Raw genomic sequence first — 20,100 nt, forward strand, 5'->3', positions numbered from 1 at the left:
CCCTCCCAGTGTATCCCACTCCCTCCCAGTCCCTCCCAGTTTATCCCAGTTTATCCCAGTCTCACCTTGAGCGCAGGGATGTCCTCCACCCTCACCACGAACTCGTCCCTCTCTCTGAAGATCCCCTCTCCGCCGCTCTCCTCCTCGTCGCTGGTGTCCCCGCACACGGCGGCCGTGCCCTGCTTCTGTGCCAGGTGCAGGGGGCGCTCGGGGGGCTCGGGGGGCTCCGGGGACCCCCGGGGGGGGCTGGGGGACCCCCCTGGGGTGGGGGCGGGGGCGGCAGCGCTGGGGGGAGGGGAGGCGGGGGGGGGAGGGGCGGGCTCGGGCTGGGGGGGCTCCGGGGGGGCGGGGGGAGGGGAAGGGGGGGGGTCCTCCGGCGGGGGGGCGGCTGGAAAAGAGAAATAAAACAGTTAGACAGGTCCTGGAAGGGTAATGGCAAGTCCTAGAAGGTCCTGGAAGGGTACTGGGAAGTCCTGGAAGGGCCCTATGAACACCTGGAAGGTCCCTATGAACCCATGGAAGGTCCTGGAAGGTCCCTATGTAACCCTGGAAGGTCCTGGAAGGTCACCATGAAACCCTGGAAGATCTCTATGAATCCTGGAAGGTTCCTGGGAATCCCTAAAATGTCCCCATGAACCCCTGGCAGGTCCTGGCAGGTCCCTATGTAACCCTGGAAGGTCCCTACGAACCAATGGAAGGTCCTGGAAGGTCCCTATGAACACCTGGAAGATCCTCATGATCCCATGGAAGGTCCTGGCAGGTCCCTATGTAACCCTGGAAAGTCCCTATGAACCAATGGAAGGTCCTGGCAGGTCCCTATGTAACTCTGCAAGGTCCCTATGAACCAATGGAAGGTCCTGGAAGGTCCCTACGTAACCCTGGAAGGTCCCTATGAACACCTGGCAGGTCCCGATGTAACCCTGGAAGGTCCTGGAAGGTCACCATGAACCCCTGGCAGGTCCTGGAAGGTTCCTGGGAATCCCTAAAATGTCCTCATGAACCCCTGGCAGGTCCTGGCAGGTCTCTATGTAACCCTGGAAGGTCCCTATGAACCAGTGGAAGGTCCTGGAAGGTCCCTACGAAGCCCTGGAAGGTCCCCATGAACCCCTGGCAGGTCCTGGCAGGTCCCTATGAAACCCTGGAAGGTCACCATGAACCCCTGGCAGGTCCTGGAAGGGCCAATGGAACACCTGGAAGGTCTCTATGAACCAATGGAAGGTCCTGGCAGGTCCCTATGTAACCCTGGAAGGTCACCATGAACCCCTGGCAGGTCCTGGAAGGTCGCTATGAACCCCTGGAAGGTTTCTCTGAGGCCCTGGAAGGTCCTGGAAGCTCTGTATGAACTCCTGGCAGGTCCTGGCAGCTGCATTTGAACCCCTGGAAGGTTCCAAGGGGGTCCTGGTTCATCCTGGAAGATCTCTATGAACCCTTAGAAGGTCCTGGCAGGTGCATAGGAACTGCTGACAGGTCCTGGAAGGTCCCTATGAACTCCTGGAAGGTCTCTATGGACCCCTGGATGCTCTCTATGGGTCCTGGAAGGTCTCTACATGCCCCGAGAAGGTCCTGGAAGGTCTCTGTAAACCCCTGGATGCTCTCTATGCGTCCTGGCAGGTGCATATAAACTCCTGGAAGGTCCTGGAAGGTCTCTATGGACCCCTGGGTGCTCTCTATGGGTCCTGGAAGCTCCATATGAACCCCTGGCAGGTTCCTATGAACCCCTGACAGGTCCTGGAAGATCTCTATAAACCTCTGACAGGTCCTGGCAGGTACATATGAACTACTGGAAGGTCCTGGCAGGTGCATATGAACTACTGGAAGGTCTCTATGGGTCCTGACAGGTGCATATGAACCCCTGGCAGGTCCTGGAAGGTCTCTATAAACCCCTGACAGGTCCTGGCAGGTACATATGAACTACTGGAAGGTCTCTATGGGTCCTGACAGGTGCATATGAACCCCTGGCAGGTCCTGGCAGGTATATATGAACCCCTGACAGGCCCTGGCAGGTACATATGAACTACTGGAAGGTCTCTATGAACCCCTGGATACTCTCTACAGATCCTGGAAGGTTCCTATGAACCCCTGGATGCTCTCTATGGGTCCTGGCAGGTGCATATGAACCCCTGGAAGGTCCTGGAAGGTCTCTATGGACCCCTGGGTGCTCTCTATGGGTCCTGGCAGCTTCCTATGAGCCTCTATATGGTCTCTATGCCCCCCTAGGAACCCCTGGCAGGTCCTGGCAGGTACATAGTGCTCTCACCTGGCGCCTCGGGCGGCTCCCTGAGCTCCGGGGGCTCGTCCAGCGCTGAGATGCCCGAGCTGATGCTGCAGGTCCTGGCAGCTCCCTATGAACCCCTGGACACTCTCTATGACCCTCCCCCAGGTCCTGGCAGGTACATATGAACCCCTGGATGCTCTCTATGAGTCCTGGCAGGTGCATATAAACTCCTGGAACGTCTCTATAAACCCCTGACAGGTCCTGGCAGGCACATACAAACTACTGCAAGGTCTCTATGGGTCCTGACAGGTGCATATGAACCCCTGGCAGGTCCTGGAAGGTATCTATGAACCCCTGACAGGTCCTGGCAGGTACATACGAACTACTGGAAGGTCTCTATGGGTCCTGGCAGCTCCATATAAACCCCTGGAAGGTTCCTATGAACCCCTGACAGGTCCTGGCAGGTACATACAAACCCCTGGAAGGTCTCTACAAGGCCCTAGAAAGTTCTGGATGGTCTCTATGCCCCCCTAGGAACCCCTGGCTCGTCCTGGCAGGTACATATAAACCCCTGGATGGTCTCTACAAGCCTCTGGGAAGGTCCTGGAAGGTTCCTATGCTCTCTATGAGCCCCTCTAAGGTCTCTATGCTCCCCTATGAACCTCTGGCAGGTCCTGGCAGGTCCATAGCGCTCTCACCTGGTGCCTCGGGCGGCTCCCTGCGCTCCGGGGGCTCGTCCAGCGCCGAGATGGCCGAGCTGATGCTCTTCTGCAGGTCCTGGTTCTTGCTGACCGAGTCCTCCTCGTCGCTGGAGAAGGACGGCAGCGTCTCCAGGTTCCTCTTGAGCTCCTCGTCCAGGCGCTTGCAGGGCGAGGGGCAGCCGCCCATCACCAGCCCCTCGCCGGCCTCGCCCGCCTCCAGGGACCCGCCCAGGGGGAAGCTCTGGGGGGCGCCGGCCTTGGGGGGCTTGGAGGGGCTGGGGGGCAGCGGCTGCGGGCGCTTGCCGGCCTTGAGGAAGTCCAGGAAGGAGGCCATGAAGGAGCCCGACTTCAGCTCCGGCGCCTTCTCCTCGGCCTCGCGCGGCCGCGGCGCCGCCTTCGGGCGGCTCTGGGGGGGCTCCTGCGCCGGGGGAGGGGCGGGGGGCTCGGGGACCCCCGGGAATGGGGGGGGGGGGGCGGCGGGGCCGGGGGGAGGGGCGGGGGGAGGGGCGGGCTCGGGTTTGGAGACGGCGAGTTTGATCTGTGGGGAGAGAAATGGGATACTGGTTATACTGGTTTGTACTGGGATGCATTGATAGAACCATCAGCACCCCCAGTTTGATCTGTGGGGAGAGAAATGAGATACTGGTTATACTGGTTATACTGGGAGACACATTGATATAGCCATGACCAACCCCAGTTTGATCTGTGGGGAGAGAAATGGGGTACTGGTTATACTGGTTTGTACTGGTATTGATACAGCCATGACCCCCTCCAGACACCCCCAGTTTGATCTGTGGGGAGGGAAATGGGAGATACTGGTTATACTGGTTATACTGGGATACACATTGATACAGCCGTGATCCTCCCCAGACACCCCCAGTTTGGTCTGTGGGGAGAGAAATGGGATACTGGTTATACTGGTTTATACTGGGATGCATTGATACAGCCATGACCAAACCCAGTTTGATCTGTGGGGAGAGAAATGGGGGGTACTGGTTATACTGGTTTGTACTGGTTATACTGGGATGCATTGATACAACTATCAGCACCCCCAGTTTGATCTGTAGGGAGGGAAATGGGGGGTACTGGTTATACTGGTTTGTACTGGGATGCACTGATCCTGCCCTGATCTACCCCAGAGACCCCCAGTATGGGGGATACTGGTTATACTGGTTTGTACTGGTTATACTGATTGATACATTGATACAACTATCAGCACCCCCAGTTTGGTCTGTGGGGAGGGAAATGGGGGGTACTGGTTTATACTGGTTTGTACTGGAACCTCCTGACCCATCTATGACCCCTTATCAGACACCCCCAGTTTGATCTGGGGAGGTCACTGGTTTATACTGGAACCCACTGACCCCTCCATGGACACACCCACTTTGATATGGGGGGAGAAACCCAATTTTGGGGCATTTTGGACCATTCCGAGCACACCAAACCCCCCAAAACACCCCCCAGAATCCTGAATTTTGGACCATTCCGGCCACACCAAACCCCCCCAAAATCCTGAATTTTGGACCATTCCGGCCACACCAAACTCCCCCAAAATCCTGAATTTTGGACCATTCCGGCCACACCAAACTCCTCAAACCCTCGCAAATCTCCCCAAACCCCAATTTTGGGGCATTTTAAGGCCATTCCAAGCACCCCAAACCCCTCAAAACCCCAAATTTGGGAAATTTTGGGACCATTCCGAGAAGAGCAAACCCTTTAAATCCCAATTCTGAGGAATTCTGGGTCAATTTGGAGCAAAACAAAACCCTCAACCCCTGCCAAAACCCCAATTTTGGGACCATTCCAAGCACCCCATAACCCCATTTTTGCGCCATTTTCGCCCCATCCTGAGCACCTCAAAATCCCCAAACTTTGGGACCATTCCGAGCAACCCAAATCCCCCAAACCCCCAAATTTTGGCACCATTTGAAGCTCCTCAGCAACTTCCCCAAACCCCAAACTTTGGGACCATTCCAAGCACCCCAAAACCCCAAACTTTGGGACCATTCCGAGCACCCCAACCCCCCAATTTCGGGTAATTTTAGGCCCATTCCGAGCATCCCAAACCCCCAATTTTGTGCCATTTTTGGCCCATTCCAAGCACCCCAAACCCCCATTTTTGCGCCATTTTCGGCCCATCCTGAGCACCCCAAACTTTGGGACCATTCTTATCACCCCAAACCCCAAACTTTGGGGACCATTCCAAGCACCCCAAAACCCCAATTTTGCGCCATTTTTGGCCCATTCCGAGCACCCCAACCTCCCAATTTCGGGTAATTTTAGGCCCATTCCGAGAACCCCAAACCCCCCAATTTTGGGACCATTCCGAGCACCCCAAACCCCCAAACTTGGGGACCATTCCGAGCACCCCAAACCCCAAACTTGGGGACCATTCCGAGCACCCCAAAACCCCAATTTTGCGCCATTTCCAGCGCACCCCAACCCCTCACCTTGAGCGGCCGCAGCGGCTCCATCCCCTCTCCGTCCTCTCCTCCCTTCTTGCCCCGACCCCGGCCCCTTCCCCGCGGCCTCTTGGCTCCCTCGGGGAAGCCGGGCGGCTCCAAGGGCCGGATCCTGGGCCTGCCCCGCGGCCTGGGCGGCCCTTCCCGCTTGGGCTTGGTGGGTTTGCGGCCTCGCTTCTTGGGAGCGGCGGCGTGGTGGGCGCCGGGGTGCGGGCAGAAGTCGATGTCGCCCATGGGCGTGAGCGGAGCGCGGCGGCAGCTGGAGATGAGGTCGGGCAGCAGGTCCGGGAGGCGCCGCGAGTTGAGGCGGATGTCGGCGGGCACGTCGGCCTTGTCCTCGTCGTCCTCGAACTCGTACTCCTGCGCGTAGGTCTTCTTGGGCGGCGGGAAGGGGTCCCGCTTGCGGAGCAGGTGGAAGGAGGAGGTTTTGAGCAGTTTTTTGGGTTTGGAGGAGCAGAATAAAGGCGTGCTCAGGGGTGGAGGAGGCGGTTTGGGGCCGCCGTCGCCCGTGCTCTGGATCAAACCCAGCGGCTCCGCGTTCACCGTGGAGGGTAACTCGTGTTTGGGGGGCTCCAGCCCCAGCTGAGGGGGCTCCCCGGGGGTCGCCCCGTCCTGCGGGCAGAACGCGGGGTAGCTCTGCCCCATGTCGTACGGAGGGGGAGCCTTCATCCCCTCGGGCCGCGCCGCCTCCAGCGCGGCCGCGTTGGCGCTGCCTTCCTCCTCCTCCTCCTCGCTGGCCTTGGGGAAATCCTCGGGCGGGGGCCCGAACATGTCCTCCATGCCGGGGAAGAAGCCGCGGTCCTCGTCCTGCAGCAGCGCGTCCGGGAAGCAGATGGACGTGAGGGGCACGAAACGCCCCTTGCCCCCGGCGGGGCTGCCGCCTTCGGCAAACTGATCCTTGGCCTCGGGGGGCACGGCCGGGACCCCCCCCTCGGGGTCCAGCAGGTGCCCGGGGGGTCCCTGGACCCCCGCGCTCTGCCCCAAGTGCGGCTCCAAACCCAAGGGGGGCTCCAAGAAGTCCTGGATCTCTTGGGGAGGGGGCAACACCTCCATGGAGTCGGGGGGCAGCGGCGGCGGCGCTTGGGGGTCCAGGCCTTGCGAGCGCACCTGGTGCAGGTGGGCCTCGAGCAGCAGCTGCGGGGAGGGGGCGGCCGGAGGGGCCGGGGGCGCCGAGGGGGGCGCGGGGGGCGGCGGAGGAGGGGGCGGCGGAGGAGGGGGCGGCATTCGCTGCTGCTCCAGCAGGTGAACGTCGAGCGGCGCCCGGCCCTTGGGCCGCGGGTGCAGCTGGCTCTGCGTGTGCGTCAGCACCGAGGGCAGCAGCGAGCCCCCCAGCTCCGGCGAGGGGTCCAGCAGGAGGTTGTGGGGCTCCAACGGGGGTCCCTCGCCCACCAGCCGCCCGTGCTCGGGGGTTTTGGGCAGGTACGAGTGAGGAGGGGGCGGCTGGCCCAGCTCCTTGCCCCCGGCCAGGTGTTCGGGCGGTTTCTTCATCTCGTACGAGTCCATGGCGGGCGGCGCTTGGTGCCCGTAGTGCACCACCGACGTGGCCGCCACCTCGCCGCCGCCTCCTCCTCCTCCGCTGGCCCCCCGGAATTCTTTGCCCCTCTCCGGTTTCTTCTTCTCCTTGAGCAGCGCCAGCTCCAGCGGCGCCTCCAGGTTGGAGTTGGGCCGGATCACGCTCTGCAGTTGGTACCGCTCCTCCTTGCCCAGCGCGCCGCCGTAGCCCCCCAAGGCTTTGGGGCGCTCCTCGCAGCCCCCCAGCCCCTCTCGGGGCGGGCTGGGCGCCTGCAGCAGGTGCTGGATCAGGAAATCCTCGTCCTCGCTGCGCTCCGCCGCCAGCAGCTCCGCCTCGCCCTTGGCCCCTTTGCCGAAATTGGGGGGCGCCCCCGGCGGGGCTGGGGGCTGCTGCCTGTCGAGCCCCCCGCCCGGCGCGGCGCCGTAACCCTGCGGGGCCATGAAGGACGGCGAGAGCACGGAGCCCAGGTATTTCTGCGACTGCCCCGGCGAGGCCCCGCTCTGCGGCCGCGCCGCCGGCGGCGACTGCAGCGGGCGGATGATGGGCGAGGGGCTGGAGCCGCCCAGGCCGGCGTAGGGCAGCGGCGGCGGGCCGGGCATGGCGGGCGAGTGCCCGGTGGTGCTGTAGCTCAGCGAAGGGCTGGCCGTGGGCAGACCCTGCTGCGAGGGGGCGGGCGGCCCGTAGCCCCCCGGCTGCGCCCCCTCGGGCTGCACGCCGTAGGGCAGCGCCTGCAGCTGCTCGGGCGAGTAGGTGCCCGCGGCGCTGACGCACGGCTGCAGCCCGCCTTGCTGCCCGCCCTGCCCCGTGCCCTGGTAGCCGCCGCCCGCTTTGCCCGCCATGTCCCCGGCCTGGCCCGCGCCAAAGCCGCCCGAGGGCTGCGCTGTCCCCGCCAGGCTCTGCGGCGCGCCGGGGCCGCTGTAACCGGGGGCCGCTCCCATGGCCAGCAGGCTCTGCGGCGGCTGGCCCGGTGAGTAGGCCGGAGACTGGCTGGCGATCACCGAGCTGGGCTTGGGCGTGCTGGGCGTGTAGCTGCTCTGGCACTTGGGCGTGTTGGTGGAGCGCGGCGGCTGCCGCGACGCCGAGTAACTCTTGGACTTGCCGCCGTTGCCGCCGGCCGTGCCGCCGTTGCCCGCGGCGTTGGCGCCGCCGGAGTAGCCCGGGGACTGGATGATGGGCCGGTACCCCGGCTCGGGGCGCGGCGCCGCCGGCGCGGCTTTGGGCGGCTGCTGGGAGCCCTCGGAGCTGGCCGGGGACTGCTCGCCCAGCGGGCTGCACGACAGCGGGGCGCGGTGAGCCGGCACCTGCTGGTACGAGCCGCCGCAGCTCAGGTAGTGCTGCAGCCCCGGCGCCGGCGGCAGCTGCGGCTGAGCCGCGCCCGGCCGCTGGTAGTGCTTGATGACGCTGTCCTGTCGCGATATGGCGCGCTCGCCGCCGCCCGCCGCGTTGGCGCCGCCGAACACGGGCGCGTTGTAGAGCTGCGGCGGCTGCTCGGCCGCGGCCAGCAGGTTGAACTGGGACGAACTGGGAGCCGGCCGGTACGGAGGGGTCTGCGCCGGCAGCGCCGAGCCCAGCACGGCCGAGCCCAGGCGGTCGAAGCCCAGCGAGGAGGGCACGGCGGGCTGCGTGGGCTTGATGTGCAGCAGCGGATCGTGCGGGGACAGCAGCCCGTTGGAGCCGGGGCTGAAGGCGGCCTCGGGCAGGCTCAGCGGGGACCCCACCGGGAAGCTGCGGCCGCCGAACGACGCCGGGTGCTGGTAGGGACCCAGCGCCGACGAGGACGGGAAGGTGCCCGAGCCGGGCAGGGCGCCCGAGATGAAGAGTTCGGCCGGAGCTGGAGTGTGCATGGCTGGGGAGGGCAGAGAGGAACGGGCTGAGACAGGGGGGACAGGGGGGAAAGGGTTGGGGGGACCGTGGGATATAGGGGGGATCCTGTTTGGGGAGGGGGTGACAGCCCCAGGGGGAGTGGGGGCACCCTGGGACAACTGGGGACCCCATTTGGGGAGGGGGGAACACCCTGGGACATGTGGAGAACCCATTTGGGTATGGGGGGACACCCCCAGGGGGAGTGGGGGAACACCCTGGGACATGTGGGGACCCAATTTGGGGAAGGGGAGAGACCCCGAGGTGAGTGGGGGGACCCTGGAACACATGGGGACACAATCTGGGGAAGGGGGGACCCCATTTGGGTGGGTGGGGGACACCCTGGGACATGAGGGGACCCCATTTGGGGGGGGGGGGGGGCACCCACGTACACATGGAGACCCCACTTGGGTGGGTGGGGGGCACCCAGGGACATGTGGAGACCCCATTTGGGGAGGGGGGACACCCCCAGGGGGAGTGGGGGCACCCTGGGACCCCATTTGGGTGGGTGGGGGGCACCCTGGGACAGGTGGGGACCCATTTGGGTATGGGGGGACCCCATTTGGGTGGGTGGGGGGCACCCTGGGACATGTGGGGACCCATTTGGGTATGGGGGGACCCCATTTGGGTGGGTGGGGGGACACCCACGTGCACATGGAGACCCCATTTGGGTGGGTGGGGGGCACCCTGGGACATGTGGGGACCCCATTTGGGGTAAATGGGGATCCCCCCCCTGGGGTAAATGGTGACTCCCAAGTGCAGAACAAACCCCTCAGTATAAAATAAAATAAAATAAAATAAAATAAAATAAAATAAAATAAAATAAAATAAAATAAAATAAAATAAAATAAAATCCCTCCCCTAAAACCAAAGCAACATAAAGACCCCCTCCCCAAAACAAAGCCCCCAGACCCACCAGTTCGCAAGGAGGGCATGCAGACCTGGGACCCCATCCAAAACCCCCCAGGAGGGGGTGCAGAACTGAGACCCCATCCCAAAACGAAGCCCCCAGACCCACTGGTCTGCAAGGAGGGGTGCAGAACTGGGACCCCCCACCCCAATAAAACCCCCCAACAGAAGCCCCCAGACCCACCAGTCTGCCAGGAGGGCGTGCAGAACTGAGACCCCTCCCCAAAACCCCCAGGAGAGGGTGCAGAACTGGGACCCCCACCCCCCAAAAAACCAACCCAAACTCCCCCAGGAGGGCATCAAACTGGGACCCCCCCTCAAAACGAAGCCCCCAGACCTCTGCCACGAGGGCGTGCGGAACTGAGACCCCTCCCCAAAACCCCCAGGAGAGGGTGCAGAACTGGGACTCCCCCCTCAAAATGAAGCCCCCAGACCCACCAGTCTGCCAGGAGGGCGTGCAGAACTGGGACCCCCCACTCCAATAAAACCCCCAACATTAGCCCCCAGACCCACCAGTCTGCCAGGAGGGCATGCAGAACTGGGACACCCCCCCCCCCCCCAAAAAACCAACCCAAACTCCCCCAGAAGGGCATCGAACTGGGACCCCCCTCAAAACGAAGCCCCCAGACCCACCAGTCTGCCAGGAGGGCGTGCGGAACTGGGAGAGCAGGGACGAGGCCGAGGGTCCGGGCTGGGGTCCCCGCGACTCCAGCGCTGAGATCAGGTTCATGACGGAGGCGTCGGGGGCGGCGCCCCCCGCGTGGTGCAGCCCCGTCTCAAAGAGCCCCGAGAGACCTGGGGGGGACATGGGGACACCTTGGGGACATGGGGACAGCTTGGGGACACCCTGGGATAGAGCCCCGAGAGACCTGGGGACAGCTTGGGGACACCATGGGATAGAGCCCCGAGAGACCTGGGGACATGGGGACAGCTTGGGGACATGGGGACAGCTTGGGGACATGGGGACAGCTTGGGGACACCATGGGACACTGTGGGGACACCCTGGGGACAGCTTGGGGACAGTTTGGGGTGACCCCGTGTGGTGCAGCCCCGTCTCAAAGAGCCCCGAGAGACCTGGGGGGGATATGGGGACAGCTTGGGGACACCATGGGGATACCCTGGGCTAGAGCCCTGACAGCCCTGGGGACATGGGGACAGACTGGGGACACCATGGGACATTGTGGGGACACCCTGAGATAGAGCCCCGAGAGACCTGGGGACATGGGGACAGCTTGGGGACACCTTGGGACACCCTGGGATAGAGCCCTGACAGCCCTGGGGACATGGGGACACCTTGGGGACACCATGGGACACTATGGGGACAGCTTGGGGATACCCTGGGATAGAGCCCCAAGAGACCTGGGGACATGGGGACACCTTGGGGACACCATGAGACATTGTGGGGACACCATGGGATAGAGCCCCGACAGACCTGGGGACATGGGGACAGCTTGCGGACACCATGGGACATTGTGGGGACACCCTGAGACAGAGCCCTGACAGCCCTGGGGACATGGGGACAGCCTGGGGACACCATGGGACACTGTGGGGACACCCTGGGGACACCTTGGGGACACCCTGAGATAGAGCCCCGACAGACCTGGGGACATGGGGACAGCTTGGGGACACCCTGAGATAGAGCCCCAAGAGACCTGGGGACATGGGGACACCCTGGGGACACCCTGGGATAGAGCCCCGACAGCCCTGGGGACATGGGGACAGCTTGGGGACACCATGGGACACTGTGGGGACACCCTGGGGACAGCTTGGGGACAGTTTGGGGTGACCCCGCGTGGTGCAGCCCCGTCTCAAAGAGCCCCGAGAGACCTGGGGGGGACATGGGGACACCTTGGGGACAGCTCGGGGACAAAGGGGGAAATGTGAGGGGGAAAAGGGTGGGAAACATGAGGGGAGTAAGATGGGAAATGTGAGGGAAAATGGGGAAATATGAGGGGAAAAGGGGGAAATGTGAGGGGGAAATGTGAGGGAAAATGTGAGGGAAAAAGGGGGAAATGTGAGGGGAAATAAGCAGGAAATGGGAGGGGAGAAAAGGGCGGGAAACATGAGGGGAAAAACGAGAGAAATGTGAGGGGAAGAAGGTGGGAAATATGAGGGGAAAAGGGGAGAAATGTGAGGGGGAAAAGTGAGATGGGAAATGTGAGGGGAAAAAGGGAGAAATGTGAGGAAAAAAGGGGAAATGTGAGGGGAAAATGGGGGAAATGTGAGGAAAAAGGGGGAAATGTAAGGGGAAAAAAGCAGGAAACGTGAGGGGAGAAAAGGGCGGGAAATGTGAGGGGGAAAAGTGAGGTGGGAAATGTGAGGGAAAAAGTGGGAAATGTGAGGGGAAAAAGGGGGAAATGTGAGGGGAAAAAGGGGGAAATGTGAGGAAAAAGAGGGAAATGTGAGGGGAGAAAAGGGGGAAATGTGAGGGGAAAAAGGGGGAAATGTGAGGAGAAAAGGTGGGAAATGTGAGGGAAAATGGGGGAAATGTGAGGGGAAAAAGGGGGAAATGTGAGGGAAAAAGGAGGAAATGTGAGGAGAAAAGGGAAACATGAGGGGAGAAAAAGTGAGAAACATGAGGGGCAAAGAGTGGGAAACGTGAGGGGAAAATGGGTGGGAAATGAGACAACAAAGCAAAAAGAAATGAAAAGGGAAAAATTGGTGGGAAACGTTAGGAGGAAAAGTGTGAAAAAATGTGAGAAAAAGAAAGGCGTAAAACTTGGGGGGAAAAAATGGCAGCAAATGCGAGAAAGGAAGTCGCAGAAAACCTTAAGAGGAAAAAGGGTGAAAAATGTGAGGGGAAAAGGGCATGGGGGAAGAATTGGTGGGAAGTGTGAGGGCAAAAAATGTGGAAATGTGAGAGGAAAAAGTGAGAAAAATGTGAGAGGCAAAGAGTGGGAAATGTGAGGGAAAAATTGGTGGGAAATGTGAGGGGAGAAAAAGAGCGGGAAACGTGAGGGGAAAATGGGAGGAAAATGAGACAACAAAGCAAAAGGAAATGAAACGGGAAAAATTGGTGGGAAATGTTAGGGGGTAAAGAGTGAAAAATGTGAGAGGCAAAGAGTGAGAATTGTGAGGGAAAAATGAGTGGGAAACGTGAGGGGAGGAAACGGAGGGAAACGTGAGGGGGAAAAGGGTGGGAAATGTGAAGGGAAAAAGGTGAAAAATGGAAGGCAAAAACGGAAGTAAATTTGAGGGAAAAGGATGGGAAATGAGAGGAACAAAAGTTATAAAACAAGAGGAGAAAAGATGGGAAATGTGAGGGAAAAAAGTGGAAAATGGGGGAAAGGAGGAAAGTGAGGGGGAAAAGGGGGAAATGAGGGAAAAAGGTGAAAAATGGAAGGCAAAAAGGACAATAAACTTGAGGAAAAGGATGGGAAATGAGAGGAACAAAAGTTATAAAACAAGAGGAGAAAAGATGGGAAATGTGAGGGAAAAAATGTGGGAAATATGGGGGGAAAAATGGCAGGAAATGTGAGGGGAGAAAAGAGCGGGAAACGTGAGGGGAAAATGGGAGGAAAATGAGACAACAAAGCAAAAGGAAATGAAACGGGAAAAATTGGTGGGAAATGTTAGGGGGTAAAGAGTGAAAAATGTGAGAGGCAAAGAGTGAGAATTGTGAGGGAAAAATGAGTGGGAAACGTGAGGGGAGGAAAGGGAGGGAAACGTGAGGGGGAAAAGGTGAAAAATGGAAGGCAAAAAGGAAAGTAAACTTGAGTGAAAAGGATGGGAAATGAGAAGAAGAAAAGTTATTAAAAAAGGGGAGAAAAGATGGGAAATGTGAGGGGAAAAAAGGGGGGAAATCTGAGGGAAAAAATGGCGGGAAAGGATGAGGGGGGAAAAGGGCGGGAAACGTGAGGGGAAATTGAGTGGGAAATGAAACAACAAAGACAAAGGAAATGAAAAGGGAAAAATTGGTAGGAAATATTAGGGGAAAAATAGTGAGAAATGTGAGAGGCAAAGACTGAGAAATGTGAGGGAAAAATGAGTAGGAAATGCAAGGGGAGGAAAGGGAGGGAAACGTGAGGGGGAAAAGGGCAGGAAATGTGAGAGGGAAAAGGTGAAAAATGGAAGGCAAAAAGGGAAGTAAATTTGAGAGAAAAAGATGGGAAATGAGAGGAAAATAAGTTATAAAAAAAAAGAGGAGAAAAGGCTGAAAATGTGAGGGGAAAAATGGCGGGAAGCGTGAGGGGAGAAAAGGGCGGGAAACATGAAGAGAAAAATGGCGGGAAACGTGAGGGGACAACGTCCCAGGGTGACACCGAGTTGGAGTGTCAAGGTGACAAGGTGACACAGGGACCTGGCGTGGCGGTGCTACGTGGTCAGGGTGACACAAGGGTGTCTGTGGGTGATGGGGGGTGACAGGAGGTGACAAAGGGTGACAGAAGGTGACAAAAGGTGGCAGGAGGTGCTAGAGGTAACGGTGACAGAAAGTGACAGAACATAACAAAAGGTGATGGCAGTAGGTGACAGAGGTGACAGAAATGGCAGAGGGTGAAGGGGGATGGCAGTGGGTGACAGCAGGAGACAAAAGGTGGCAGGAAGTGACAGGAGGTGGCAGTAGGTGACCGAGTGTACCAGAGGTGACAGAAAGAGACAAAAGGTGACAACAGGTGACAGAAGTGACAGAAGGTGACAGTGGGTGGGAGTAGGAGATAAAAGGTGACAGGAGGTGACAGTAAATAAGATCAGGTGACAACTGGTGACAGCAGGTGACAGTGGGTGACAGTAGGTGACAGAAGCTGACAGAGGTGACAAAGGGTGACAATAGGTGACACACAGGTGACAATGGGTGACAGTGGGTGACAACGGGTGCCACCCAGGTGACAGTGGGTGACACACAGGTGACAATGGGTGCCAATGGGTGACAGTGGGTGCCAATGGGTGACAATGGGTGCCACCCAGGTGACAAAGGGTGACAATGGGTGACACACAGGTGACAATGGGTGATAATGGGTGACACACAGGTGACAATGGGTACCAATGGGTGACACACAGGTGACAATGGGTGACACACAGGTGACAATGGGTGACAATGGGTGCCAGTGGGTGAGAATGGGTGACAATGGGCGACAGTGGGTGACAATGGGTGACAATGGGTGCCAGTGGGTGACAATGGGTGCCACCCAGGTGACAAAGGGTGACAATGGGTGACACACAGGTGACAATGGGTGACAATGGGTGACACCCAGGTGACAAAGGGTGACAATGGGTGACACACAGGTGACAATGGGTGACAGTGGGTGCCAGTGGGTGCCAATGGGTGCCAGCGGGTGCCACAGGGGCCGTACCTGGCGGGTGGTGGTTGGCCGCATAGCCCTGCAGCGGGTGGGGCGCTCCGTACGGCTGCCGGTGCAGCAGGTCGGGGTCGGGGTGGGACCCCCGCGAGCCCCCGTACACCAGGCTGGGACAGACAGACAGACAGACAGGAGATTGTCACATTGCGGCATTGTCACATCATCCCCCGTACCAAAATATCCCCCGTACACCAGGCTGGGACAGACAGACAGACAGACAGACAGGAGATTGTCACATCATGGCATTGTCACATCCCCTGTGCCAAAATATCCCCCGTACACCAGGCTGGGACGGACAGACAGACAGACAGGAGATTGTCACATTGCGGCATTGTCACATCCCCCCCATCCCCCGAACACCAGGCTGGGACGGACAGACAGACAGACAGACAGACAGGTGTGTCACACGGATTGTCACCTCCCCTGTGCCAAAACAACCTCCTGACCCATCACAGCCCCCCCCCTTGTACACCAGGCTGGGACGGACAGACAGACAGACAGACAGACACGACAGAATTGTCACATCGTGGCATTGTGTCACATCCCCATCCCCCGAACCCAGGCTGGACGGACAGACACAGGAGATTGTACATCATGGCATTGTACATTTCCATCCCCCTGTGCCAAAATTTCCCCCATATCACAGGCTGGACGACAGACAGCAGACAGACAGGATTGTCACATTGCGCATTGTCACATCATCTCCGTGCCAAATAATTCCCCATCACCAGGCTGGCGGACAGACAGACAGAGGACGAAATTGTCACATCATGGCATTGTCACATCATCCCCGTAACCAGGCTGGACGACAACAGACACAACAGACGGAGATGTGTCACATCAGGCATGTCACATCCTGTGCCAAATCCCCCATAACCAAGGTGGGACAGACAACAGACAGACAGGTGTGTCACACGGATTGTCACCTCCCCTGTGCCAAAACAACCTCCTGACCCATCACAGCCCCCCCCCTTGTACACCAGGCTGGGACGGACAGACAGACAGACAGACAGACAGACAGGTGTGACTGCCACCACCCCACAACACTGTGACAGGTGTGACACTTGTGTGACACAGGTGTGAGCCCCACGGGTGTGACACAGGTGTGACACAGGTGTGAGCCCCACACAGGTCTGGCAGGTGTGACACAGGGGTGTGACACAGGTGTGTGACCTGTGTACAGGTGTGACACCCACACACGTGTGGCAGACAGTGACACACAGGTGTGACACAGCCCTACAAAGGTGTGACAGAGCACTGACACACAGGTGTGACACACCCACACACGTGTGACACTGACACACGTGTGACACAGGCACACACAGGTGTGACACAGCCCTACAAAGGTGTGGCAGGCACGCATAGGTGTGACACAGGCACTGACACACAGGTGTGACACACCTGCACAGGTGTGACACTGACACACAGGTGTGACACAAGCGACAACGTTGTCACAGACGCACAGTGTAACCAGCACGCAATAGGTGTGACACAGAACCGTGTGCACACGGCACAATCAGGTCTGACCAACTTGACACACATGGACCCACAGCACCCAAGTCTGAGGACCCCAAATCCAGTACAATGCCAGATCCCATCTGACCCCAAATCCCGGAACCAAATCGGCAGGATCCCATCACCCCAATCCTGGAGCACCCCAAATTCTGGAGCACCCCAATCCTGGAGCACCCCAAATCCTGGAGCACCCCAAATCCTGGAGCACCCCAAATCCTGGAGCACCCCAAATTCTCTGAACCTCCATCCTGGAGCACCCCAAATCCTGAATACAATAGATCCCACACCCCAATCCAGAGCACCCCAATCCTGGAGCACCCCAAATCCTGCTACAATGAGATCCCAGCACCCCAAATCCTGGAGCACCCCAAACTCTTCTGAAACCAATCAATTCCTGGACACCCCAAATCCTGGAGCACCCCAATCCTGGAGCACCCCAATCCCAAATGAGCCAATCTCAGCACCCCAATCCCGAGTACCCCAATCCTGGAGCACCCCAAATTTCCCGCCACAATAATCATGCACCCCAATCCTGGAGCACCCCAATCCTGGAGCACCCCAAATCCTGGAGCAGGATCCCAGCACCCCAATCCTGGAGCACCCCAAATCCTGGAGCACCCCAATCCTGCTGATGGACCGCACCAAATCTGTGATGGGACACAGCACTGGGACCCCATACCAGACACCCCAAATCCCAGCACCCCAAATCCCAGATGTAAACAGGACCCCCAGCACCCCAAACTGAAGGACCCAAATCCACAATGAATCCACCCCAAATCCTGGTGCAATAACCGCACCCCAACACTGCTGGGACACCCCAATCCCTGTGAAATCGGATGCAGGACCCATCACATTCGGAGCACCCCAAAACCCCATCAGCACCCCAAATCCTGAGCACCCCAAATCCTGAGGGATCACCCCAAATCTCGAGCATCCCCAAATCCTGAGCACCCCAAATCCTGGAGCAGGATCCCAGCACCCCAATCCCGGAGCACCCCAAATCCTAGGCACCCCAAATCCTGTCAATGGACCAGCACCCCAATCCCAGAGCACCCCAGTCTCGAGCACCCCAAATCCACTGCACCCCAAACTTGATCAGCAGGGACCCACAGCACCCCAAATCAGGAACACCCCAAATCCCAAGAACGATCCCAGCACACCCAAATCCCAGTACCAGGATGAGGACCCCAATCCTGCTGGGACACCCAACTCAGCAACCCAAATCCAGCGACAAGGGACCCCTCACCCCAAATCCTGGAGTAACGGGATCACAGCATCCCAATCTTGCTGCACCCCAAATCCCGGTGTAAGGGGATTGCAGGGCTTGATAACTCTGGACACCCCACAATCCCGTGACACCCCAAATCCCCGGTAAGGGATCGCAGCCCAACTCCACCCAATCACCCCCAAATCCTGGTGCAGTGGGAGCCCCGCACCCCTCCACACCCCAAACCTGGTGTAAGGGATCACAGCACTCTGGGACACCCCAAATCCTCAGCCCCCAAATCCTGCTAGCAATGAGATCCCAGCACCCCAAATCCTGTGCACCCCAATCCTGGAGCACCTCAAATCCTGGAGATGAGCCCGCACCCCATCCCTGGAGGACCCCACACCCTCAAATCCTGGAGACACCGAATCCGAGCACCCCAAATCCTGCGCACCCCAAATCCCTGCTGTAAGGGGACCCCTCACCCCAAATCCTGGTGGGATGGGACACAACACTCTGGGACACCCCAAATCCTGGAGCACCCCAAATCCTGGAGCACCTCAAATCCCACTGCACCCCAAAACTTGATCCAACAGGACCCCCAGCACCCCAAATCCTGAAGGACTCCAAATCCTGCTACAATGAGATCCCAGCACCCCAAATCCTGGAGCACCCCAAATCCTGGAGCACCCCAAATCCTGGAGCACCCCAAATCCTGGAGCAGGATCCCAGCACCCCAATCCTGGAGCACCCCAAATCCTGGAGCACCCCAAATCCTGGAGCAGGATCCCAGCACCCCAATCCTGGAGCACCCCAAATCCTGCTACATGAGATCCCAGCACCCCAATCCTAGCGCCCCAAATTTTCTGCACCTCAAATCCTGGAGCACCCCAATCCCCGGAGCACCAAATCCTGCTACAGTGAGACCCAGCACCCCAATCCTGGAGCACCCCAAATTTTTCTGAACCTCAAATCCTGGAGACCCCCAATCCTGGAGCACCCCAATTTCCCGGGGTACCCCAAATCCTGCTGTAGTGGGAGCCTGTCACCCCAAACTCTGGTGTGATGGGATCACAGCACTCTGGGACACCCCAATCCCAGAGCACCCCAAATCCTGGAGCACTGCAATCCTGGAGCACCCCAAATCCTGGAGCACCCCAAATCCTGCTGTAGTGGGAGCCTGTCAATCCAAATTCTGGTGTGATGGGATCACAGCACTCTGGGACACCCCAATCCCAGAGCACCCCAAATCCTGGAGCACCCCAAATCCTGCTACAATGAGATCCCAGCACCCCAATCCTGGAGCACCCCAATCCTGGAGCACCCCAAATCCTGCTGTAGTGGGAGCCTGTCACCCCAAACTCTGGTGTAATGGGATCACAGCATCCCAAACCTCCTGCACCCCAAATCCCAGAGTAACGGGACCCCCTACCTCAAACCCCCCTCACCCCAAATCCCGCTGTATTGGGACTCCCCGCCCCCAAATCCCAGAGGAACGGGACCCCCACCCCAAATCCATGCGACTCCCCAAATCCCGCGTGCAACCCCGGGAAACCCCCCCACCCCAAATCCCAAGAACCCCCTAAATCCTCACCCAAATGCGATTGGGACTCCCTCACCCAAATCAGAGTAACGGACCCTGCACCCCAAAATCCTGATGTAACAAGAACCCCTCACCCCAAATCCCAGCGTACCCCAAATCCCGGTGTAACGGGATCACAGCATCCCAAACCTCCCGCACCCCAAATCCCAGAATAACGGGACCCCCATACCTCAAACCCCCCTCACCCCAAATCCCGCTGTATTGGGACTCCCTGCACCCCAAATCCCAGAGAAGGACCCTACCCAAACATCTGATGTAACAGACCCTCACCCAAATCCCAGCGACCCCCAAATCCCCGGTGTAACGGGACACAGCCATCCACCCTCCTCCGCACCCCAAATCCCAGGTAAGGGACCCCCATACTCAAACCCCTCACCCCAAATCCCGCTGTATTGGGACTCCCTGCCCTCAAATCCCAGAGGAACGGGACCCTGCACCCCAAATCTCAGCACATCCCCAATCCCGGTGTAACGGGACCCCCTCACCCCAAATCTCTCAGCACCCCAAATCCCATCACATCCCAATGCCCAGAGTAACGGGACCCCCTCACCCCAAAATCCTGATGTAACAAGAACCCCTCACCCCAAATCCCAGCGTACCCCAAATCCCGGTGTAACGGGATCGCAGCATCCCAAACCTGCCGCACCCCAAATCCCACATCCCAGAGTAACGGGAGCCCCTCACCCCAAATCCCGGTGTAACGGGATCCCAGCACCCCAAACCTCCCGCACCCCAAATCCCAGAATAACGGGACCCCTTCACCCCAAATCCCTCAGCACCCCAAATCTCAGCACATCCCAAACCCCGCTGTAACGGGA

The 20,100-nt window shown here is 59.1% G+C and overlaps 1 protein-coding gene across 1 annotated transcript in view; it reads right to left on the minus strand.

The window, feature by feature from the left end:
* Window positions 1-15,043, minus strand: part of PRR12 (proline rich 12) — a 34,353-nt gene extending 19,310 nt beyond the window's left edge. The window contains exons 1-5 of the mRNA XM_064737363.1: window positions 14,952-15,043; window positions 10,294-10,455; window positions 5,367-8,737; window positions 2,914-3,454; window positions 66-388 (exon numbers count right to left, since the gene is read on the minus strand). Coding sequence (XP_064593433.1) covers window positions 66-388; window positions 2,914-3,454; window positions 5,367-8,737; window positions 10,294-10,390 — 4,332 coding nt within the window. The 5' untranslated portion in view covers window positions 10,391-10,455; window positions 14,952-15,043. The remainder of the gene's footprint in view (window positions 1-65; window positions 389-2,913; window positions 3,455-5,366; window positions 8,738-10,293; window positions 10,456-14,951) is intronic.
* Between the last annotated feature and the right edge of the window lie 5,057 nt (window positions 15,044-20,100).

This window comes from Zonotrichia leucophrys, unplaced genomic scaffold (assembly GCF_028769735.1).
Source record: "Zonotrichia leucophrys gambelii isolate GWCS_2022_RI unplaced genomic scaffold, RI_Zleu_2.0 Scaffold_49_388800, whole genome shotgun sequence".
Lineage (NCBI taxonomy): Eukaryota > Metazoa > Chordata > Aves > Passeriformes > Passerellidae > Zonotrichia > Zonotrichia leucophrys.